Here is a 25,177-nt window from a genome sequence, read left to right as displayed (position 1 = left end):
TTCCCCATGTCACAACCTCCATGGTGCACAAATTCGCATTTCAAGAATCATCTTTACACAATCATTGAATAAGATATCAGTCGGCAATCGCCCCCAGGAGTCATTAGTTGCTGGGGAAAGATGTGTGTTCCCTGACCAGTTTACAAGTTGTTCCTGGGGAAAATTAAGGGGTGCTGCAGCAAAAGCCTTTAGATTTCTTTGGTTGTTAGCAGTTCCTGGTGTAGCTTGCATGAAAGACACCAACCTGAGGAATTACAAGGAGGTTTTTGGTGTAGTACCATATTTGTTGCAGCCAGTTTTAACTAGCAATTGGCAGCAAACTACAACCATAGTTTTCAGGGGGGTTGCTTGTCTCTAGTCCTGTGTCACTGGGGCTTTATGTTTTGTGCATGACAGATTACAAAAATGCCCAAACTTCTTTTTAATGCTGCAATTATCTGAATAGCTTTATGGCTTAACTCAACACTCAACCATTGAGTCTAGAGTGGATCTTTTATATACAGGCTGTAGACAATTCCAGGCCCCGAGTCCTGCAGGTTTTAGATCTCACCTTGGGTCAACACACCTGAATCACATTAGTTCGTTACCAGGCCTCTGGAGAACTTCAGGACATGGTGAGGAGCTAATTTAGCCATTTAAATCAGCTGCGTTGGTTCAATGACATCTAAAACCTGAAGGGACACAGACCCTCGAGGCCTGGAGTTGCCCACCCCTGCTGTAGACAACTTAATGCAACTACTCGCTTTAAGGTTATCTTACTTTAAGCTCTGAATTAAAAATACCATTGGTAATGGAAAGAAAGAGTGCAAGTTTCCAGTTTCCAAATAGTTTGATGCTCATCCACGTTGTCACATTAAATACCTGAATGCAAAATCTTTTAAGTGGTGAAATAAAGTCGATAGAAGTCTAAAAATACCCAGAGTGAACCTGCAAACTGTATCAGAGCAAAATTAAGTCAACAAGGACAAGCCATAAAACCATCGATTATTCGTAAAGCAACTTTATTGTTTAATAATAAGCATATTTTGGTACAAGTGGCACCATTTCAGCCTTTATTTCTCTCAAACTATACATGAAATGGATCCCCTTCGTAAAATTCAAACCAGATTATCATTGAGCCACAACAAAGTGAGATTACTTCAGGTTGCATGGGCACATATGAAGTCCAATTACCTGCATTGTGGAATCCATTGAAACAGAAAAAAATCCTGTGGGCGCCCAACAGTTAAAAGTACATGGAGGCAGCATTTGGAGGAAAAGGCAGGGGAGCAGTGGCTTAAGACTTGTTCAAAAAGGGGAGAAAAAAAAATACCAGAGTGGAGCTCATGGAGGGAACAACTGCATTGAAACAGAGCACATGCAAGACAAAAAGGAGGAACAAACATTTAGAAAAAGAAAGAAAAAAAATAGTCCATGTACATTTATACACACAAAATACAAATGAGAATTTGACAGATGATAAAGACGCAAGTGCAAAAGTTTACAACATTTGTTCCAAAAGCCTCCACTCCTTTACCAACTCGCTTCTGTTTTCGTGAATATGTCAGGACAGTGAAAGAATATCTAATTCAAGGCTACTGTGGACAAGTTTCTGTGACGAACAACTTAACCAGCAGCCCTGTGATCGGTGCCTCGTGACTAAAGATTCCGTTTTAGCAGGAATGTTAGTACTGCACACACTGCTCTCATCCAGAGTCTCAGCTGATCTTAACTTAATAACCTAAACCAAGCCGTAAAGCTTCATCTTAACATTAAAACGCTACAGCTGTCCGCAGTCTGTGATGATGATCTTCTTTGTTGGAGGGCCTGCCTTTGAGCCCAGCTCTCCCATCTGCTGCACCACATCCATGCCATCCCGAACCCAGCCAAAAGCCACATGTTTGAAGTCCAGGTGTTCGGCTTTCTTCAGGGTTATGAAGAACTGCGAGTTGTTGGTGTCGCGTCCGCGATTTGCCATCGACAGGATGCCCGGGCCTGTGTGCCGGACATCAAAGTTCTCATCCTCAAACTTGTCGCCGTAAATGGACTTGCCTCCTGTGCCGTTATTCTTGGTGATGTCACCACCCTGAAAGACCAATGGAGCACTTGTTAGTGATGCTAGAGATTTTCTCCTGAGAGTTTTCTTTTAAACAACAGGACTGATTTGTCATGGCATCAATAAAATACTTCATACATCAAACTACAGAGCTGTGCTATGATTACAAACAGCAACCAGGGTGTATTTCTGTCAACCCAGAGTAAATTCCACTTTGTTGTAATCAAACAAGTTTTACATTCATCTGATCTTGAAAGTCCAAACCCTGATCTTTCCTCACCTGACACATGAAATCTGGTATGATCCTGTGGAAGATGGAGTCCCGCAGCCCGAAGCCTTTCTCACCAGTGCAGAGAGCTCTGAAGTTCTCTGCAGTTTTGGGTACAATATGGGAGAACAGCTCTATAGTGATTGTGCCCAGAGGTTGGCCATCAGCTGCCAGCTTGAGGAACACCTGTGGGTTAGTGTCTCTGGAGTGCTCCTGAATTCTGGACATCTGTGGCGAGCACAGAGACGAAGCATCACCATCAATTTGGCCCATCCGGTTCTGACACTCGCAGAAGGTCTTTTTGAAGGATTCGGCTATTTCAGGGGTTTTGAACTTGGCCGCCAGCTGCTCAATCACACCTTCGCCATCTAGATAATCAAAAAGGGGGCGAGGAGAAAGAGAGCAGGTGAAAAATAATCCCCATGTTGCCTTAAGAAATAAACACATGCAAGTGGTTTAAAAATCCAAGATGAATGATTATTAGTGAGTATTTACAGACAAATCACACAACGCAGCACAATACAACATCACATCAATGCTGTATGTATACCTGAGTAATCAGTGGCAGTCCAGATCAGTGCGTTCGCTGAGGCGTTCATGGGTTTGAGCTCCATCGCCTCTGAGATGTTGTGGTTGGCGCAAACCCGCAGCACCTGTTCTCTTCTCATCAGGATTCGGTAGAAATGTTTGGTTGGGTGGAAGAGGATCTTGATGTCACCGATGCCGCGCTCCTTCCACTGGCCGATATCCCGGTCCCATCGATACAGTTTGGCGCGCTCCTTGAACAGGATCTCCTCATCCTCCTCTCCAGACTTTGTCTCCACCTGAGTGATAAATACAGTGATAAATACAATTTTATGGAAAATAAATACAAGTTTACTAATTGTACTAAAATGTTAGGGCTTAGCACATTTATGTACCTCGGGCAGAGATACTATGGGCTCAAAGTGAATGTCCACATTTTTAGGAGCTTCTTCTTCATCACTTCCCCCCTCATCAGCATTGGTTTTAGGCTGAGAGGTCACTGCAGATCCAAACACTGTTGCTCCAGCATTTGCCCATGAGAAATTAGCATCTACAATTTTTTTTAATTTTTTTTTTTTAAGAGGGAAAATTAAAACAATTAGCAGTGAAACAAAACAACAGTCCAGATAAACAACTGAAGAAAATCTTTAATGTTAAAGCCAACCTTTTGATCCGAATGCAAATCCATCTGTATTTTTGGCCAACTCAGCAAAAGAGAAGCCAGATGCATTGAAGCCAAAGGTGGAGAGGTCTGCAGCCAGAACAACAAAGACATTAAATACTTCCGTACTTCATAATAAGTCTGTGGAGGTGGTTGATGTTAGTAAAGCTGACATCCATCATGAACAACCCACATCACCCACTGCATGAGTATGTGAGTGGGCTGAGCAGCTCCTTTAGTCAGAGACTGAAACACCCTCGCTGCAGGAAGGAGCGCTTTCCCAGATCATTCATCCCAACAGCAGTTAGACTCTATAACTCCTCAATCACGATGTCATAAGTCACTGGACACTGAATATCCACGGTCACCACTTCATGTATAATGGACCTTCCATGACCTTCCAAGCTATATAGTTTATGTCCTCCGTATTTCCAACTATATCCATAATCACATAGTGTGTATGCTACCATTGTATATAGTGTATTATCTTACTTTTTTTCATTGATTGTACTTAATTGTATTTTTGTATTTCCTTCATATATCTGTACCTGAGCTGAGGTGACGCAAAAATTTCCCCGTTGTGGGATCAATAAAGTCTTATCTTATCTTAATAACTTCCCAGAAACATTCTGAGTATAAAAGAAACCCTCAGCTGAAATTCTGTCTGTGCAAAAATGTATTCAATATTTATCATCCAAACTAGCTCCTCATTTTAACATTTTATAAAAAAAATTTCATAACATTTCAAATTAAAGTTAAAAGTTGGAGCGAAAACCCATAAAGTATGTGGCTGAAGATGGAGAGTTATGTTTCATTTGAAAATACTTATGCCGTTTTTCACACTTTTTTACCTCGACTTGTTGTAGCAGTCAAAGATGCAGGTTTACTCTCAGTGTTGGACTCCAGCTCGACACTCTTCTTAGTTGAGAGGTCAATGGGAGAGCTGCTGCTTGGAGTTGCTGTGGTCTGTTTGTCTGCTGTAGATGTGCTGTCGGCAGCCTCTGCTCTGCTGGATGATGGCCCTGATGCTGGCATTTCAGGGGTCACAGCAGGACTGCTGGAGGCTTCGTTAGATTTGTCTAACTGAGCAACCTGATACACATTTCCAAATTAATAACATGTTCCAAATTAATACCCATCTTAAGATGCCTCTGAGTATTACTGACAGAGTAAAATAATTAATTTAAAAAGTTAACATTTGTTTGTTTTTTAAAAAACAAAAGTTGAGTTTTCTGCTTGTATAATCAGAATTATCTATGTAAATTCGGAGCCATTACCAGGACTTCATGTACTTTGCGGACTTCTGTCTCAAAGTCCTCAGGCTTATCCTGGTCCGGGTCGCTGTCTGTGGTGCTCAGGCCACAGAAGAAGGTGGGTGGAAGCTGGAGGCTTTTGGCTTTTTTCTCCTCCTCTGGTGTTGGCTTCTTTTCCCACACCACCTGACAGTCTGACTCTGAATGCAGCAAACAGCAAGTTTAGGCTCAAAATCAACATAACATTTATTAAGGTACACAAATTTTGGGCTGTATGGCTATAACAGATCGACATAAAACCCTTTAACATAGTAGCAGAATTAAACCAAACCAATTGTCTTTTGAAAAATGAGTTGGTTATAATAACATGTAACAGGGTTTAGACTACATACCATCACCACAAGCTGCAGTGTTCTTCTCAGGAGTATCAGGGTAGAGCTTTCCATTCAAGGCCTTCACTGCTGATTCGTAGTCTTCATCTGAAGTTTAAAACAAATGTTTCCTTTAATTATGTTTGCAAAGAAAATTATAGTGTTTGTTCAGACTTCAACCCATAATGAATTAAAGATTAAAGGCAATTTTGTATTCTCAGATTTAAAACCAAAGAGGCATTACTGAACTTTGATGTCAAAGGAGAACCCCCCCCCTCCAAAACAAACAAACAAAAAGTCCAATAAGTCCTTTCTTAGCTTTCTGAATGGGACAGTTACTAGTTTGTCTTATAAAAGCAGAAATTACAGTTTCAAATAATAAAATTTAAATAAAAATTCACTCCAAATAACATGTTTTAATTAAGGTTAAGGTTCCACTTTGATATTTATGTCAGGACAGATGTATATCCTTATAGAGAAATACCGTGCACTACTGCTACCTTCTGGCTCTAATAACTCATTACATCATATGTGGGAGCAGTTCAAATATTCAAAATAAATTACCAATTATTAAAAAGAGTCATGTACATCTCTTATACCACCCTTATTTCTCAAAACTGTCAAATAAGGTGACATTTACCAGTGCCAGCAGCCCTTTGGCGTCACATTCATTTTTGCACTGGATACATTTTTTGGGGTTCAAAAGAAAGGAATAAAAACTGAAAAGCTAACAAAAAATGTCTATATAGCATCTATGTGCTATATTGTTATTTTAAACACTGGTATCCATTTCTGTCCAAAACTTTAGCATTCTCACTTTCTTACATCGTCTCCTGGGAATGTTAACGATTCACAAATAAGCAGATTTATTTCAGCGAGTCATATGTCATATGTACAACCACTGATGTTCACTTTAACAAACCCTCATTCCATATCTTGGGTCTCACCGTCAGTTTCGTCATCACTGATGTAGCCTGGTTCATTCTTGTAGCAGAAGAAGGTGATGGGCAGCTGGAGCTTCCTAGCTAAAGCTGCCTGCTCAGCTGTGGGTTCCCTGACGTACACAATCTCCACCTCCGAATCCTCATCAGACCTAGCACTGCTTCCCTCTGCCTGAGGGGATCCTATGATAGATGGATATGATAGGAGTAAACAAGTCAGGCTGGGAAAGAACTGTTGGAAGACAGGCCAAAATGTAAAAATTAAAAGCCTTTGCAACCACAGGTGTTAATTACACACACACACACACACGCACACGCACACACACACACAAAATCATGCACAGCAAAACAGAACATCATGCATTTGATTTACAACAGTGAGACATGTTTTATAAGCAGAGGATTTCTGCATGGTCTCGTTTACACCACTTACTCTTGGACACATGGTATCGTAACATTAAACAGGATAAATACCTGAGCTTTAACTCTAATTAGCCTTTGCTGATTAGAGTTTCACTGCGAGAAATCAAACCAGATGAGGAATTACATTCCATGCTGTTGCTACAGACCCAGCACTAAAAATGGCACATGGGACGTTTGCACAGTACATTCCTCTCTAAAGCAACGCCCTTTGCTCTCAGCTCACCTTTCAGAAGACCTTTCTGGTGCTAGTCTAACTGCCCCACACTACAATTGTGGCATCGCTGTACTCTTTAATTCAGCCTCTCTGGTATATACAGGACATGAAATAAAGCGCAGTGTAAGACCTTCAATCCAGACTGAAGACTCATATGAAACAATAATATAAATATAAGTGAACATTTGTTTTTTGCCAAGTCAAATCAAAGAACCTACGTGTTTCACTTTTGTACAGATTGTCTATAAGAGATGGATGTAGCCACCATGAAGTCACTGACCAGTTTGTAAAGCTTCGAGTTGAGGTCCACACTTCTCTCCAAGTTGAGAAGTGTGGATCTAGCCATGATGCCACTTATTTGTTAAAGCCTCGAGCTGAGGACTTTCATCATCTAGGTGTTTTAAAGCTGAATGTGACAAAACAAGGATTTGATCTCGCTGCAAACCTGAATGCTCACTGGTCAACAATTTGTGGTTGACAGCTCTTTAATTGTGGTTAACCCTGCTCCAAAATTGACTTAATGTTGTAATTAGTACAATCTGATACTAGCAACTGAGCCCATAAAGGCATCAGGAAAGTGATTTTCTATTCAACCCCAAATCATTCTGAAACTACTGGGCGCCCCCTGGTGGCCACTAAATAGAAATCTGTAATGTTCTGTGTTGAAGTTGCTTTTAAGAAACCGTCCATCTTTTATACCAACTCACACAATTTGTACAAGTGCCTATACTTCACTGACACTTGGTCACCGAAAGCTGCTGGTCTGTTCCTGTTTTGACACCCGGTAACATAGACCAATTTCTAGATTGAATATATGAAACATGATGTTCAATGAGGCTAAAAACTAGCGACTGAGATCTTCAAGAAATTACTTACTGATGTCATAGATCAAGGGAGTAGTTGTAATTTTCCCCATTCAGGTCTACGCAATCCAAATTCTTTCCGCAACCAGAATAGTTGCCCCCTCCTGGTCAATGATTGACCACATTTAAGGCAGTTACATTTCAGCTTCACCCTTTAGACACAGGGGCTACCTCTATCTTTCATCTACTTTCAGCTAATATAAACAAAACTGCAAGCCACACTATGAAAATGACACTCATATGAAAAGATTGTTACATTTAATTCCAAGTTTAATTTTTTTCCTTAAATATTTCAGTGCTTTAAACACCATTTCCATGATGATTCAGATGAAATCAGATTAAATATTTTCTGCTTTTTTGCATTACTTCAGTGCAAAACTATTTAATCTTGTGACACAAGTGCTACTTAAAGAACTACAATTAAAATTACTGAATAATAAAAACTGAAACCTTCACACACTTGGCATGCAACACATTAGCTTGACTGTTTTGCTTTTTTTTTTTCCTCCACTCCGTGCATCCAGGTTATTTCTTTGTAGTAGCAAGGGCCAGTCACGTGACAGCTGAGAAGTGTTAACACACACTGCAGTGATTAGAGTACCTGGGGTTTCAAATTGGGTGGTTGATGAGCTGGTCCAAAAAGCCATTGGGTTATCTTTGAAAAGCCTAAAATCCAGCCCTAAAGGATGGTGGGTTGTTGAGTGAAGAGAGACTAATTGTGAGGCTGGTGTCATAATCAGAAAATGCCAAAATTGACTGAAAAATGTGAAATACTGTAGCTGTGCAATGACTGATTTGATAACAGTGTTATTAACCCTATGGATATGTAAAATATGTGCAGTATAGTCATGTTTTGTCTCTAAAATTTCCACTAAATGTGCATGTTGCAAAACAAATATAAAAGGGGAGCATGTCGACGGAGGAAATACACGTTGTGTTCCAGTTAAAAATGAAAGGTGTGGGCAATGATGAAGCAGTGAGATGCAGATGAAATAGGACGATCGGGTAAAAATGAAATGAACTGAAACCGTTGAGACAATCATTCAAAAGTAATGCAAATATAATTCAGACGCCCCTTTTTTATTCTTACCTTTCTCTGGGATTTTGAATGCAGGAACTTGAAGTGAAGTCTTGGCAGTATAACCAGAGCCGTTGGCTTTCAAACCAGATGCTGTAGATTGCTCGGGTTCAGAATGAGATTTAGGAGTGCCAAAAATCTTCTGAAGGGTATCAGTGCCAAAAACAAACTTTGGGGGAGACACCACAGTCTTTCCGGGATTGACAGGACTGTGTGATGCAGATGCACTTGATCCAGTGTCTGCAGGAAGCTCAGTACGTTCCTTAGTCGTCTCTTCAAGAACGGCAATGGCTGCTTTGCCACATACAGCTGGAGTGGTCTTTGCAGATCCTGGTGTTCCACTGTCTTGTGGTGGAACCACTCTAGATGTCGCTGGAGTCATGAGTTCTTTTTTTCCCTGAGCAACATTGGCTTCCTCAAAGACTTGTTTGAATGTATTTGCGGTTTCTTGCAGCTTGAATCTCACAGCCAGCTGCTCAAGCTTGCCCTCTCCTTCCTCAGCAAAGTCCAAAGCACTCCAGACCCAGGCCTTCTCTGCGCCCTTCATAGGTTCCAGCTTCATGATTGGACTAATCCAGTGGTTGGCACAGATCTTCAGCACCTGATCCCTTCTCATTACCAACCTCGCTCGTTTATCGTTATAATTCTGCAAGATCTTCAGGTCTCCAATTCCTCTCTCCTTCCACTGTTTTGACTCTTTATCATAGCGATATAGTTTGGCTCTGTGACTGAAGACCACCTGCTCATTTTCCTCTCCTGTAGAAGTCTCCACCAAATCTGGCAAGGGGACCACAGGTTCAAAGTACTGGCCGTCCCGCTCTTCATCCTGGGTGACATCCTGCTCGTCATCAGTACCCACTGAAGCTCTGCTCTGGTTGAGCTTAGCAGGAGACTTTGAGGGGCTGATGCCAGGTTGAAAGCTAAAGCTGAACCCACCAGTGGATTCCCCGAAGCGGAATAGGTTCTTTCTCAGGGGGCTGCTGGCAAGAGGGGAGGCATAGACCGACGAGTCAGCCGTGTCATCTAAAGCATCTTCTCTGAGGTCGTAGTTGTCCCACTCCAAGGTAGGGCCGGTGGTGTCACCTTGGGGCTTGATTACAAGGCTTGAAATGTCACCAGCTGTTGCAATATCTCCCTGTGTGTCATTGTCTTTTATCTTTGTTTTCTCGTCAGTCAAAAATGATTTCAGGTCTTTCAAACCAGACTTCATTTCCTCTGCCTTCTGAATGAGGTGTGCTGTTCTACCTGTGTCAACCAGCTTGTGGGGGGTTTGTAAAGGGATGTCCAAGAGAAGTCTCTGACACTCTTCAAACTTTTCCTTAAACTCCTGAGCAAGCTCAGGGCTTTTAAACTTGGCAGCTAACTGTTCGAGTTTAGCATCTCCATCAGAGAAGTCATTGGCCAACCAAATCCAGGCTTTGTCTGAGCCTGCCAGGGGTTTAAGGTTCATGGTGGTGGTGATCCAGTGGTTGGCACAAACCTTGAGAACTTGTTCTCTTCTCATCAGCACCCTTAGCCGACCATTTGTAGTGTTTTTCAGGAATTTGAGAACTCCCACACCACGCTCTTTCCATTGACTGGTACCCACATCAAATCTAAACAGTTTGACACGCTGAGAGTAAAGAACCTGTTCATCCTCCTCCCCAGTTACCAGGTCCACCTTCTCAGGCATCTGGATCACTGGTTCAAACTGGATGTCATCATTTTCCTCTGTTTTATACATATCATCATCCTCCAGTTCATTTGAGGCTTCTGTCTTGGTGGGGGTTGCTTGGAATGATGTGAACAACTGCTCACCAGCTCCAGAGAAACCTTTGAATTCTGGATCTTTCGTGCCAAACTGAAAGTTTCCTCCAGCAGATTTAGCCAAGTCTGCAAAACTGAACGCATTTGCTTTTCCAGATATTAATGGATTTTGTTCTTCCTCCGTTTGCTCTACTGAGGGTGTAGAAACAGTTTCTTTCTCCTTGTGCTTGTCAGCTATACTTTTGAGCATACTGGAGGCTGACCCAGTTTGAGTCTGATTATCATTTGAAGGGGATTCTTTTGGAGGGTCTTGAACACCAAACTTGAAGCCACCAGGCCCAATGGGCATTGAAAAAGAGAAGCTTGACGAACTGATTGCGCTAGATCCAGTCTGGGGAGCTTCAAATTTGAAAGAAGCAGGTGAGCTTTTATCTTTGCTCTGACCAAACTGAAAGGTGCCCCCACTTACAAAAGGTATTGTAAATCCAGTTCCAACAGGCTGACTTGACGGACTCTTTGTTCCAAAGGTAAATTTTGAGGACGACGATGAGGAACTAGTGCTGCTTGTGCTTTTAGCGTTAGGATTTAGGGTCTGACAGGACACACATTTATCAGCAGAGGCTTCGTTTCTCACGAGACAAGTGTCGCAGTCCCATTCTCCATCCTTCTTACCAAATCTAGCTGCTAAAGATGCATTCTCATTTGGAGCTTTGCAGGAAACACATTCAGCAGCTGATGCATCATTTCTGACCAGACAGGCATTGCAATCCCATTGTCCATCTTTCTTTGCTTGTGGTCCCGACACTGTTGGAAGATTTGACCCTAATGAAGCCCCCTCTGTTGGCTTAGCAGCAGGGTTTGGACTTCCACAGGATACACATTTACCAGCAGAGGCTTCATTTCTTACTTCACACACATCACAATCCCACTGTCCAGGCTTCTTACTAAACTTGGCAGCAACCCCAGCAGAGTCAACACTGGACAGAACGGGTTGTGCTGCAGGTGCACCAGCAGCTGGTGCAGCTTGTGCTGCGGCAGCTGTTTTAGCCGAGGGTTTAAGAGCTTTGCAAGAAACACAACTGTCTACATTGGCCTCATTTTTTATAGAACATGATTCACAGTCCCACTGCCCTGGTTTGCTGGTAAGTAGGGCTCCAAAGCCACCAAATGTACTGGAACCAGTGTCTGCAGATTTTGAGGAGCTGAGACCGAATGTGAATGAAGAGGCTTCAGAAGATCCAAAACCACCAAATCCAGTAAATGTGGAGCCAGAACTACTTGGTTTTGCTGAATCAGTGCCAAATTTGAATGTAAAAGAACTAGGTTTAACTTCCCCAGCAGCCTGAATGTCTGGCTTTGAAGAGGCGTTGGGATTAGGGCTTTGACAGGATACACACCGTACATCTGTGGGTTTATTTCTTACACAGCACACAGAGCATTCCCATTCTCCTTCTTTCAGTGCAAACTGGGCTGCAATCGATTCAGAATCTTTCACGGTTTTTTCTTTCCTCTCCTGTTGATTTGTCTTGTCAAGTGATTTGAGTACAATCTTCTGGGCTTCCTCAAACTTGGCTTTGAAAAGTGCTGCCTCATCTACAGTTTTGAAACGGATGGCCAGCTGTTCAGGTTTAGGCTCCTCATCTGCATAATCAATAGCATTCCATACCCAAGATTTATCAGAGCCGGCATTTGGTTTCAGCAACATATCTGGTGTTATGTAGTGATTTGCACAGATCTTAAGGACCTGTTCCCTTCTCATTAAGAGGCGGACCTTGCCTTTAGTGCTGTGTTTTAAGATTTTAACATTGCCGATGCCCCGTTCCTTCCACTCTTTTGTCTCCGTGTCAAATCGATACAATTTTGCCCTGGTGCAGAAAATCTCTTCCTCTTCTTCCTCACCCGTTTTCACATCTACCTTATCGGGAAGAGGGACAATAGGTTCAAAGTGAGGCCCATCTTCATCCTCCTCAGCATGAGTACTATCATTGTCACTCTCCCCTGCCCGTTCCTGCTCTGCTGTAGGCTTTGACATTCCAAACGCTGGCTTGGACATGTCCCCAAATTGAAATGGTTGATCCACCTTCCCAAACAGGCCTCCAGCAGCTGTGCTCTGTGCAGAATCAACAAATGAAAAGCTGGTAACATTTTTGTTTCCAAAGGTGAAGATGCCCGTTTGGGTGGTGGGCTGCTCCTGAGTTTGTGGTTTCTCTGGAACGGTGTCTGTTTTACTGGGAATGTCTGATGTGAGAAGGCCAAGCAAACTTTCACTGTGCTTATTTTGAGAAGCTGAGAATGTAAAATCACCATCATTGGATTTAAAATTGGAGTTGAATTTAAAAGCAGGCGAGGGTGTTGACTGGGCAGTTACACCTGTACCAAAACTAGGCACTCTGGGCACTTCAGTGGGTGCCTGCTGGCTGAAGGAGAGCTTTCCAAAGTCCATGGGCTTTCCCTCAATGTTCTTTGGTTGTTGAACTGGGACTACAGGTGGCTTGGTGAAATAGCCAGGTTCAGGTAAGGTAGGGTTACTGGTTTGTTGGGTAACACTCTGGCCATAAAAATCTTCACCATAGGGTGAAAGAAGACTTGTGGCTGGTGATTCAAACCGTAGAGGTGCACCAAAGACTTGTTCTTGAGGAGGGTAGATGCAGGCTGGGGCTGTCTGCAGTGGAGGTGTATGCGTGGGCTGCTGGTAGGCATACATATTGTGCTGAGGTGGCATGCGGTTTACGCCATACATTGGGGTCTGTGTAAAGAGAGTAAAAATAAACTTAACAAACTCCTTTTTTTTTTTTTTAAAGCATTAAAGCTTGTTCAGCATTAAAATGATGATTACCTTGGTGGGGGTTACATTTGCTGCTGTGCGCAAGAGATACTGAGAGTTGTATGCTTGTGACTGATTGTAGTACACAGAGGGGCCTGTGGTGGCAACTTAAAAAAAGAAAGAAAGAAAAGAAAAAAAGACATGCAAAAAAGTTTTATGTCACTAAACTGCTTTGGTAAATTAAATCTTGTGTTTAAATATAAAATTAATCATGTTTCAGATCCGCGTATCATACTGACCTGTTAGGGGGGCTCCATGATAGGACTGAACCGGGGTAAATGGTTCCTGCAGGCCCTCAGCCCCGTAAGTCTCGCCATACATTTTATGATGAGGAGAAACTGTAGTGCCTGATGAGTTGTGTCTCAGATCATGAACCTCATTCTGTAAAACAGGAGCATCATGTGAACTCAATCTGAAATGTATTGATTTAATCCAAACTGAAAGTAACACAACAAGTAACAGTGATCACAGTTTAAAAACAAGGGACAATGTTACAAAATATTATCTTAAAAATGAATTCTGACCTTAAGGGCTTCTACTTGCTGACACAACATCTGAAGGAGACTCTTCTGGTCCTCCACCCAATGAGGTTGTGTTTTGGGAGAAATCTAAAGAAAGGATGTGAATGAATTATAAAGGTAATTGATTTTTGTGTTTGACTAAAAACACAAAAACTGAGTCATTTAAATAAATAACAACATGGACCTACCAGTCTTTTTGAAGGAGAAACAATGCTTTTGTTTGGAGAGGGAGTGGAGAACTTAATGTGGGATATGGTTGCACTAGTTTCGCCAAGATGAGCAGGGCTGGAGTGGGCTGGTCCTCTTAGGCCCCCCTCTTCCTTCTCATCCTCTTCATCCATGACCTCCCCGTTCTCCCCCAGCTGCTGGTTCACATCATTTAGGAGGTCCACAACTTCCTCCATAGAGACAGGCAGCTGGGAAAGAAAAAGTTTTGACTTTAATTTCACACTGCTTCTACTTTAGCAAAAAACAAACAAACAAAACAAAATAAAGTGTCACAAGTTAAACATCAGTCGTACAAATTTATAGTTTTTGTTTTTTGATTCTTCCAAATTGGGACTTACCTTTTCAATGTCATCTGCATTGGCGCTGTAGATCTTTGACAGGTATGCCCTGAACTTTCTCAAGAACATGATGCACCTGTCTTGAGTCTCCTCAACACCATTGCTGGCCTCTTCTGACAGCCGCTGATATATCTGCCAAAAAATAAATAAATAAATAAATAAAAAATAAATCACTATACACTCTAGAATATAACACCTCTACAAGTGTTAGAACCACTAACTTGAAACATCTGAAACCACATAACAGTGGACTATATGAAAATCTGTTTTTTTAATTTTTTGTTTTTAAGAGAGACTTGGACACAAATGTGTCTTTAAAAAAAACAAAAAAACAACAACAAAAAACCCCAAAACCAAACAAAAACCATAGTACCCAAGTGCTTCTTGTGGTGTGAACAATAAATCCAGGTATATATTTTTTATGCTTACCTGAGCTAAATGCCATATGGAGGACATGTTATTGATACTTTCCAAGGTAGAAATGGCCTCCTCGGTTTTCCCTTCAATGTCAAGAAGAACTGCATATGCTATCCTTGCTTCCTCTTCATAACTTTTCACAGAAGAAATCTGAAAGGAAGATCATTAAACAGAGAGGTAAACTCAGACTGATTTTCAGGTATAGCTGAAAGTGTCAAGGTCTTTAGGGACTAAACCTGAGGCTAAACATGACAACTACTTGGATGCAAAAAGAAATGAGAACATTATTAACCTGAATATCTTTGGAGGGAAAGTGTATAAAGAGAGGGTCAAGAGGTTCTGGTATACTGCGTCTGTTTTTGATCTTCTCCAGCAGTGGAAGGGCAACTTTCCAGTAGTGGACACTGCGGCCAATGTACTCCTTCTGGTCATAGTAGGAGTTCACTCCATCCCCCTGGTTATTAAAAAACAAACAAACAAAAAAAAAAAACACACAGAAATTGAGTCTGGCACAGGAGCAGAATGGTACACAGAAGCCTTTTGTCACAACTCATTTCTTAGTGGTTTTAAATCCAGCAGACACGCAGCCAAAGAAGTGGCACATGTGGCTGTTTGGACATCTTGCACTTAATTCTGTTTAGCAGCTGCAGACTGAGTGACAGAAAGGAGCAGGTGTGAAAGCCGAGAGAGCTCTGAGTTACCTACATGCTTTTAACTGTCAGTGCAGCTTGTGACGGTAGATGACTGCTGTCTTTTTAAAGCATATGGACTTACTTACTAATAAAGTAAGTATTAAATAAAGGAAGTTGATGACATTAATGCAGCACAGTCAGAATATGCTGGTTTTCCCATTAGAAGCTACAATACAAGGGGTACAAAGGTACAAGGGACTTTCTAAATGCCTTATTTTATAAAAAAAGCATTCAAAAAGAGATACATTAGAATTTTAATCACTTTACCATCCTGCAACTCACTGAGTTTAAGCAAACAGTGTATGCATCTGTGTGTGTTTCTGTACCGTCTGGCTAAGACACTGAGCCCAGTGGATGACCAGTGCTGGTTGAAGCCCATGTTTTTCTCCAGCTCTCAATGTGCTCAGCCCATGCTGCACAATCATTCGTAGCTTTCCTGACACACCAGGTCTGCAAAGCAAAAGGCCACACATCAAAAACACTGAATATATGAACATAGCCAATAATGGGACTATAAATTAATTGCAGTTAAATGTTAATGTACTGTTTTGATAGGTTCATATCGCTTATTGAAATGAAATGAGGTTTTAGAAATGTATTTTTAATGAGTTTAGCCCTGTTAAGTACAGTTTTCTAAGATTTAAAACAGACTACAGATAGTGACCACTGATTTGAACCATTTTGGGAAAATACTGAGGAAAATAAATGGCTAAATCCATCAAAAAACAATTTGAAAACCAGAATAGAGAGTTGTTATGCAATTATATAAATCACAGAGCTAAACATACAGGAACAAGACAACACTAATTTGAAACAAACTAGATTCAAATCGGGAGAGATCCTCAAAATAGTGTTTAAATCAGTTTAAGTAAACACAACATAACCAATCATATCCCTTTTGCTTATGCAATAGTTCTGGATGTTTTTCCATTTGGCTCTCGACAGCACTAGAACTCACGCTGCTCGCTTGTGAATGAGGCTGTAGATGGCATCCCACCACTCCCTCTGTCTGTCAGTGGTCAAGAGGCGGAGGAGAGGAAGAGGGAGGCAACGAGGCTCAAAGAGCTGTTGTTGTGACTGATTGACTCCAGCATTGATCTTTGCCGTCCTCTGAAGCTGACAGTGGCTACAGAACACCACACCATATAGAAACACCTTGATGGAGCAAACACAAGTGAAAAAAAAACTTTAATACTGAAAGAAATACCAGAACAAAACTGTGTTTATAAATTAAAAGCAGTGCTGTTGGCTTGTTGAAGTTTCATTTTACTTAATTTTGTCTCCTAAGACTTTTGCACAGCCTGCTGTAATAAAGTGCCAACATAAGTTCATGAAAATGAACCAAAATGCAACAGAAAAACTCCAGAAGTCCAAGATCCAGATTTTCTCTCAAGTAAAACCTTTTATCTATTCATACATTTTTCTGTGCTTTGGCCAGGAGGAGGTTTACAGAGTATGTTAGACCAGTACACACAGAGCAGGAGCAGCACCACCTTACCTCTAGGTCCAGCAGGCAGATTGACTCTGGCGCATTGGTATCTAGTTTAGAGGTTTCCAGCGTAAGCCGAGGAAAGAGCTGCTGTAGCCATTCCCGCAGCGGTGGTCTTTGGTCCAGAAGGTTCCACTGGAGTCCCAACCAGCTCAGATGTTGCAACTGACCACTGTGGAGCAAGATGGAGCCTAAAGAGAAAGCAGCAAAGTTATTATACTACTCACTACTAAATGCTTCTTTAATTTCAGGAAAACAAACAAACAAAACAGTTTTTTTTAGTATTCAGGTAGCTAACTGGTTCGTACCAGTGTCCCATTTGGCCATTTGAGAGAGCTCTGGAGCCATGGCAGTAAGGGAATGAATGTCATCATTGGCGATAAAAGATAATCCAGCAGAGGCCTGCGGACCCCGCAGGAGGTCAAACAGGGAGTCCTGACCACTCCGGTTCCCGAAAGCTTCCACCACCTACCAAGAGAAAAATAATTAAACACTGACGCACGAATGATTGATGTTCATGTTGACATAAGAACACTTCAGTGAGAATCATGTGAAATCACATATAACCAAGGTCAGACCTCACTGATCAAGGCAGATGAATCTGTACTCAGATTGAACAACATGTGGCCGGCCTGGCTCTGTCGGTCATTCGCCAGCAGCTCCAGAAACTGTGGGGCGGTCTGATCTCTTTTGGTCACTTTTGTCTTTGGTCTGGGGACCTGGAGGAAAAACAAACTTTAATTAAAACAAACAAAAACAAAACTGCAAAGCGTTCACTGAAAGACCACGACTAGGTCCTGAACAAGTTTATAGAACTGTTAAGTCCTTTACCCTTTGCAAGTCAGGCAAAAAAAAGGTAAAAGGGACAGCACAGTTGCACGATGGTACAACTACTGGAATATATTTAAAGTAACAACAACATAAGTAAATGAATCTGCTCATTTGGTGTCTCACTACCTGATATGCCAGTAAGTAGCACAGTGCAGCCAGGTCACGAACAGCCCTCCAGGTTTGTTGGCGATCCTGAGCCAGCTTAAGCAGCAGCGTGCCTGCATGCAGGTAGAGGTGCCCTCTCATCTCCACAAACACCTCAAGGAGCTCGTCTGCACTGCGGCCTGCAACGCTGCTCACTTCCTGCATAGCTTGGTCAAACCTACAAGCACAATGCAGATGAACAGTTTACAAAAAAGTTGGAATGCTAAAAACACAACTAACAACAACAATGTTAGCCTTTGTTGAAACAGCTGCAACAATTAGCCTTTTTGACTTGTAAATAGTCAAAGCTTGAGACTTATTTGCTTCTCTTACCTGTAGATCAGGTGCAAACAACCTGTTACACCTAAACAGACTGAACTTTTACTAAAGACCAGAACTTAATGTGATTCAATTACATTTTATGAGGTTGGCAAGGTTTTCTGACATCAGTAATGTTTGAGGAAAAGAATCTGAATGTTAACTTTTAACCATATAACTTTGTTTTTTTAAAACTTTACTACAAGGACACGTGGTCACCAGAATACACGGGAGAGATTAGGTTGTAAATTACTCCTTAATTTAAAAAACAAAACAAAAAAAAGGCCCCAGATTTTAGTCCAGTTCTCTTGAACAATCCAGGACCCAACTTACTCTTTAAGTGCATCTACACTTGGCTGCACGCTGCTTTCAGATAGTGTGATTCTCAGCAGGCTGCAGCGGGCCAACAACAGCTCTCTCCGAATACATCGACTCATCTTCTCATTGCTGAGCTGAGCCAGATACTCCTGAAACACAGGTCATCCATTCTTTAGAAAAGTTTATGCACTTATAAAGGTGGGAGGATGAGTATAAGGCCCAAAATAGAAGTACTTAAAGCATACTGGTCCCGCCTATTCAGGTACACTTTAATTTAGCAGGACACTAGTGCAAAGTCCATACTAACCTGCAGTGTGCACACCACCTCAGTGTACCAGTCCAGACTGTTGCACAGCATGGCTCTTTTCTCAGCAGCCAGGCAGTGTTTAACAGCCTCTTCCAGCCGGCCATCCTGACGGAACAGCTGAACCAACTTCACGTTCACGTGGGCGTCAGCCGGCCGCGCTGCCAGCTCGGTCTGAAGGAGGTCGAACAACTGGTTCCAACCCTGCTGACCCTGACGACTCAACAGGCGCTCCTAAAAGCAGCAGTGGCAATGAACAGAAGACATTCAGTGTGGCATTCTTTCTACTTTTAATTAAGTTGTACCCTCTTCTTCGACTGTTTTTGTAAACCTAAATGACATTAAAACTCCCACTCATTTTAATTTAAGAATATTAAGCAAAGTGATGGACGGATCAGGCTGGGAACTAGACAACAGTTTGTTAAACAACCTAAAATAGTGGGATCAAATGACTTCACAGCTGACAAAGGCAATGTTTAGTGAATGTTACTGGAGCTAAAGAAGAAAGGAGGAGCTTCACCTTAAGGTTGAAAACTGCCGGGTTTCCTGGTAGCAGCTTTGCAGCTTTCTCCACCCAAAACTCTGCCCTGCTGTCACACTCCTGCTTACTGACAAGCAGCTCTGCAACCTTCAGCACCAGGTCTTTCTGGGCTGGATTCAAATCCACCGACCGCTGCAATAGAAGCGAAGAAAAACATTTAGTCTGAAGCTGAACATATGCATCAAAAGCTCTGCCAGTTTTTTCTCTCTCCCTGCTTTACGAATTAAAAACTCATCACCTCCTCTTCTTTCTCACACTGTGCTGATTATTAATTTCTTTATTACAGCAGCAACTGGAGCCGTTTACGTCCAAGAAACAGGTTGCACTACAGTCAGCCAACTGTGCATAAAAAATAAAAATAAAAAACTGTTTTAAGTGGGCCATTTTCACTTCCCACAGGTGGACAGAGCACAGCTTGAGTGCATTTAAAAAGATTGGAAATGTACAGCAATTATATAGCTGATAGTGTTTTGATGAGTCTCAGCACCGACTCTGAATCACTTTGTTTCAGCTCATTAACTGAGAACCAGCTTCATTACAGTACACATCAGTTTTAGTGTTCAGGTGCAAATGAATCAGTAAAAAACTCCCTCAAGGTGAGTTTAATGTTCTTAAAAGTTACTGCTACAAGAAGGGAGAGCAAATAAATCACAGTTTATTTTTCTCAATTTTCTGTCATCATTCATCTTCTAGATTTGATGCTATAGCAATAAAACCCTAACAGTGCCTTTGGGAAGCTGATTATTGATTCCTGAATGTCAGAGAGAGCTTGGTGATTCATCTTTTAAAAAGTAAAACAACAAAGAGCATTTAGCATTCAGTTTGATAGACTACCCAGTGCATTTTATATTTAAAAAAAAAAAAAAAGAAAAAAAAAAGGAAAAGAATCACACACCAAAAGGCAGACAGAAATCACATCTAAAGCCTTGTTGTTTGCTGTGGGAAATTACCCATAGTAACAAAGAGGATACTTATTTTTAACTTTTTTTTAATATATGCATTCATCACAACTAACCAAATTTATTCAAAGTGCATGTGGGTAATTTCCCTTTCGTGTCCAGGTAAATATACGAGTTTGGTTGGTCCATTTAAATTGGTGTGAGCATGAATCAGCAGTTGCACCGACAGCACTTACAGAGCAGTTTTTAAACCCACACACATATTCACTTATGTACATAGACAATTGGAGGAATTTTAGGTCAATCATCTTTCTGATTTCTCAAACAAAAGGAAGCTGAATCTGAAAATCAAAGATTGCAACTGACAGCAAATACGGGGTTTGTGGAAGCTGTTCATCATTTTGTCATTTAAACAATATTTCCTCATTTCATACCTGAATCTTATGATTTCTTAAACCACATTCTGACACACTTTTAAAGGGAGAAATGCTTCCACTAAGATGTTCTTTTTACCTTGTAACATCCAACTGCTTTGTTGATGTCTCCCTCTCTCTCGTAGAGCTGTCCAAGGAACTTGTGTGCTTTAGGATCCCTCTCCTGGACCTTGAGATAGTCTGACACATGCCTAGGAAAAGCATGAAAGACAGGAATTACAAACAATATAGCGACACACAAGCATTGGGTCAAAACAATGGAGAGGCTCACATGCTTACCTTTTTGCAAGATCATATTCCTTTGCTTCAAAGTACAATTTAGCAAATAAAAACCCTTTGACTGGCTTCTGTGGAGAGAAAAAAAAATATGTGGACCAGGATGAGGAAATGGATTCATCTTGTTATGATAGTGAGAAGATGCAATTACACATGTCCTGAAGAGTTATCTGGCTTACTGGGATTTAAATACTCACCAGTACTCAGTACCTGCTTAGTAACTATACCCAAACTCAAAGGCCCATTTTTAGCCATACAAAAAAAAAAAAAAAAAAAATCCTGCAGATGGAGCTGCCAATGCCTAGTTAAATCATGCCCATCCATAATTTTTTATAGATGGTTCAAGTAGTTTGTGAAGTGGGAATACATCAGAATAGTGAAAGATATTTTTGTTCATTATCTAGTTTTGATCAAGTGATCAGCTTTGTGGTATTTACACACCCCACCCCCACAAAAAGGAAAAAAAAACCAAAAAAAAAAACCAAACCAAAACATCTTTTATCCTGAGGAATTAACTAAAATGTAGTTTTGGGAAATTATTCCTCCCAGGGGCTAAAGTTAGTAACATCTTAGCCATCGTGATTACAGCATTACCCATTGTCAGATTTACTGCTAGCTTCTCCTACCCACCACACTACAACTATTATCACTGACTTTTTCAGTGTCAGGTGAACAACGTAGAATAAGTTGATAGTAGATAGTGCTCTTCTGGCTATTCCACAGACCCATTTCAAAACAAAGAGGGATCACGCAATCCAAACCTTAGCGTCAAAACTGTGGAACAGTTTACCTCTCCCTCTACGCACTATGATGCTTCTTTATAATAAAAAATAAAAAGCTGAAAATTCATCTATTTAGACAGGCAATTGGGTAATGCTCTTGTGCAATACGTTGTTTTTGTCTGATGTATTTTTAAATTCCCTGTAACGCACTTTTTAAAAATAGATTCCCGTCTTAAAAAGTCCTTCATAATTACATTTTACTTACAAATCACAAAAACATTTAATTTCTGTATGTTTGTTTAGGAATGCATTTTGCTGATAAGAATACAGGTTTAAGCTCTGAACAGCATGACACCCAATCTTGTGATTTAATTCTTCAGGCAAATGTCTCCAGACTACACACACTACTGTACACAACAAAATGCACACGTATGTGTAGTAGTGCGAATCTATTGTCAAACAAAACTACATTTTTGGCTTTACTGGTGCAACTTTACAAATACCATTGGGCTAGACTGTTAATCTTACAATACCAAGGTTTCTCCTGACTGAAAACAAGCCTCTGGGAGGGTGACTATGCATGTAAGCACAACGGGTGGCCTAACTTTTTACTTTTTCTATACATTGTTACCTGTATATACACGAACTTCAGTTGCTTATGTATATAGGACCACTGTCTTCCTTTTATACTTTATATTCCCCTTGCTCTAGGAGCTGTAACACCCAAATTTGTCATTCGTGGGATAATAAAGGTTTATTCTATTCTAGAGGTCCGTGCATTTTTTTAAATTACTTTTGATCTTAAACACACAAAGTGTATTCTAAGCTTGAGTACATTAAACCACACACACTACATCAATAAAAACAAACAAACAACACAATCCTGATGACTTTACTTTGATGTAAGACCAAAATATCGTTGGAATTACGCAAAAACAAAACCCTGACTAGGTAAAGCAACTTGAGAGCATGGTTAGGACCACTGACCACAAAGCATCACATTTACTCAAGTAATTGACTGATCGACTAGCATATTATGCTGCCATGGTGTAGGTGTAGATATGTATAAGCAATTAAACCAACATTTTCAGCTGCAACATTAAAAAGATATCTACAAAACAAATGATCAAGATCTCATAATAACACTAGCATATATTTCTGTATTCTTTGTCATTTCAGTACACTTTCGAACTAATCACTATTAGTTAAGCCACTTTCAGACTGTTGATAAGCCCGAATTCTGATGCATTCAATGTTTTCTTACACTGCATTTATTTCTCATTAAATATTCTGATTTTCTGTGGGTGCAGCAGTTTCCCCCGTCACATCCGATCCAAATAAATAAACGAATAAACAATACTTAAAAAGAACGAAAACAAATCAAGAAACGTTGGAACTGTGCCTGATTAACAGACAAGTCTGTTTGCAATTATGCTAAAACCACCAGTTTTTGAACAAAGTTAGGCTTGCTGCTCCTGATACAATGAAGCAACGAGCATTTTTAATTGTTGTCTGAACCGAAACCTCGCTTTTCCAGAGAAATGAAACTTGCACACCCTATCCAACTAGCTTTGTCTCGCTGTCGTGGCTAACTAGCATAGCTGATTAGCTGGCGCTGTTCAAGGGATCCCATGCCGCGCATTTTCCCGAGTATAAAGGGGAGGACACGACGGGGCGTCATCACGCCGGCCGGTTAGCTATAGTCTTTAAGACTATCCGGGGGACGGGGGTTATACAGAGAACGATATATGAGTCAACCGAAATACCGTCATCATAATCAAAAAAGCAACGAGTGCTCATTGAACATGTGAACAGGTCGTACCTCATACCGGCTGATCTGACATGATGGCAGCAGCATGCTAACGTTAGCCTCGGCGGGCTTAACTTACCTCTTTGAGTGAGGGAGAGGAACTCTGCGCAGAGGAAACGTAACGGTCCACTTCAGCCTTACTTCGCCGCATAGCTTCCAAGGTCAGGGGCTTCTACAGCGGCTGAATGTGATACATAGAAAACCAGAAATTCACTAAATATTTAAAACAAAACTGACGCGAACATCAGCTCGCCTGACGTAAACTCCCCATGATGGTATTGCGCAGTCTCAATGCCGTCAAACGGCAGCTGTCACGTGACTTCTTAACCAATGAGAACAAGAATTCAGTTTGACGCAGACTGACGCATTTCAGTTTGAAGGGTTCTGTTACAAATACCTGAAAATCCTCATTTCTCCAACAATTAAGCCTTAATCCTTAATTTGCTAAATATTTTGGCTAACTTTTGTTACATAAATTAAATTAAACAAACAGATATTTAAACCATGTATATGTGTAACCAATACTATTAACTTAAACAAATCATGCTATATCATGTCCATTTGTATAGGCTGATACCTTTGCAGATTTTTCCTGTCTGTTTCTGTTGTTAAGCTTCAGTCAAGTATTTTGTATTTAAGAACACTTTTTAGTCACCTGTTTTATTCCAAAGTGTTCTCATCAAAACCTCTGCACATGTGAATGAGTAGCAGTTGTCGAGGAAAAGCTGTGATATGCAATGCCCATTTGAACTTTATCAGCTACACACACATTCATCACCCATTATGAACTGAGCATCAGAATGGAGAAGTGATTTGGGTGACTGGTTGTTGGTGCCAGATGGAGTCAACTGAGTATGATTTCAGAAACTGATTATCTACTAGGATTTTTACACATAACCACATCTAAGATTGACTAACAATAGTCAGAAAAAGAAAAGTCTTCAATGTTCCATTGCACAACAACTATAAAAAAGATTCCGATTCTTGTGATGCTGTAATGGTAATTATAGGCACACTTGGGGCCCTTTTGTACCAACTCAGTATTGCTGAAATGCAGCAGTCTTAAGTATTGTTGCTAATCATGTCCATGCACCTCTCTTCTGATGGTTGCTTTCAGTAGCATGACTCTCCTTGTCTCCTTCTCAAACATGACAGTGAATTCACTGCACTCAAATGGCGTCCACAGTCACCAGATCTCAATCTAATAGAGCGCGTTTGGGATGTGTTGGAACAGGAGAACAAATCTGCAGGATCTGCGTGATGCTATCATGCCAGTACTACTCAGCAGCTTGTAAAAAGGCCACCACAGCAGGTAATTCTACATATTTGATTTGGTAGATTTTTTGTTTTCTCCTGCGATCAAACCAGTAATCTCTTATTTATTGAAAATGTAAACCATCATTTCAACATGAACCAAAATCTCACAGAAATGTTTCCAGAACTTTATTGAATTCATGCCACAGAGAATTAGGGCAGTGCTGAAGGCAAAAGGAGGTAGAATATAAATGAAAATACTCCAGCTGGTGTACTCTGAAGATATGTATTAATAAAACTGATGTTCTTTTGTCTGTAAGTATGTATCATCTTGGATGTTGCCTTTCTTTAGTTGATATTGTACACTGATTAATCTTCCTGTATTTTTTTTATCTTTAACTTTATTCCCAAAAGTTTTATACTCTGCATGATTGTCATT

At 40.9% G+C, this 25,177-nt stretch overlaps 1 protein-coding gene across 3 annotated transcripts; it reads right to left on the bottom strand.

Annotated features, from left to right (window-relative positions):
- Positions 1-984: 984 nt before the first annotated feature.
- Positions 985-23,768, bottom strand: ranbp2 (RAN binding protein 2). Of its 3 annotated transcripts, none has more exons than XM_004555591.4 (30): positions 23,564-23,768; positions 20,956-21,023; positions 20,756-20,867; positions 19,323-19,475; positions 18,806-19,036; positions 18,514-18,647; positions 17,845-18,040; positions 17,466-17,606; positions 17,196-17,355; positions 16,897-17,078; positions 16,357-16,553; positions 15,725-15,848; positions 14,999-15,160; positions 14,719-14,856; positions 14,290-14,421; positions 13,912-14,139; positions 13,727-13,810; positions 13,442-13,583; positions 13,215-13,309; positions 8,645-13,124; positions 8,156-8,233; positions 6,061-6,237; positions 5,135-5,221; positions 4,767-4,942; positions 4,341-4,581; positions 3,493-3,579; positions 3,224-3,378; positions 2,854-3,127; positions 2,316-2,671; positions 985-2,065 (listed from the first exon to the last, which is right to left on the bottom strand). In XM_004555591.4, the coding sequence occupies exons 1-30, from the start codon at positions 23,633-23,635 to the stop codon at positions 1,760-1,762; spliced, it is 9,168 nt and encodes a 3,055-aa protein (XP_004555648.3). In that variant the 5' UTR covers positions 23,636-23,768; the 3' UTR covers positions 985-1,759. The 3 variants fall into 3 exon arrangements, with proteins under 3 accessions (XP_004555648.3, XP_004555649.3, XP_004555650.3); XM_004555592.4 differs by having other exon boundaries at positions 13,215-13,297; XM_004555593.4 differs by lacking the exon at positions 8,156-8,233.
- Positions 23,769-25,177: the final 1,409 nt, after the last annotated feature.

Source organism: Maylandia zebra, linkage group LG16 (assembly GCF_041146795.1).
Source record: "Maylandia zebra isolate NMK-2024a linkage group LG16, Mzebra_GT3a, whole genome shotgun sequence".
Classification (NCBI taxonomy): Eukaryota; Metazoa; Chordata; class Actinopteri; order Cichliformes; family Cichlidae; genus Maylandia; species Maylandia zebra.
Note: the sequence above shows the minus strand (reverse complement) of the source record. Positions and strands in the feature narration are given on the sequence as shown.

What these genes read in the sequence shown, in the direction of transcription:
- ranbp2 (XM_004555591.4), bottom strand. Translation starts at nt 23,635, where the DNA reads ATGCGGCGAAGTAAGGCTGAAGTGGACCGTTACGTTTCCTCTGCGCAG. An exon ending in ATTCAAAATCCCAGAGAAAG is followed by an intron (nt 8,234 to 8,644) that starts GTAAGAATAAAA and finishes ACCATCCTTTAG; the next exon opens with GGCTGGATTTTAGGCTTTTC. An exon ending in TACCAGATTTCATGTGTCAG is followed by an intron (nt 2,066 to 2,315) that starts GTGAGGAAAGAT and finishes TTGGTCTTTCAG; the next exon opens with GGTGGTGACATCACCAAGAA.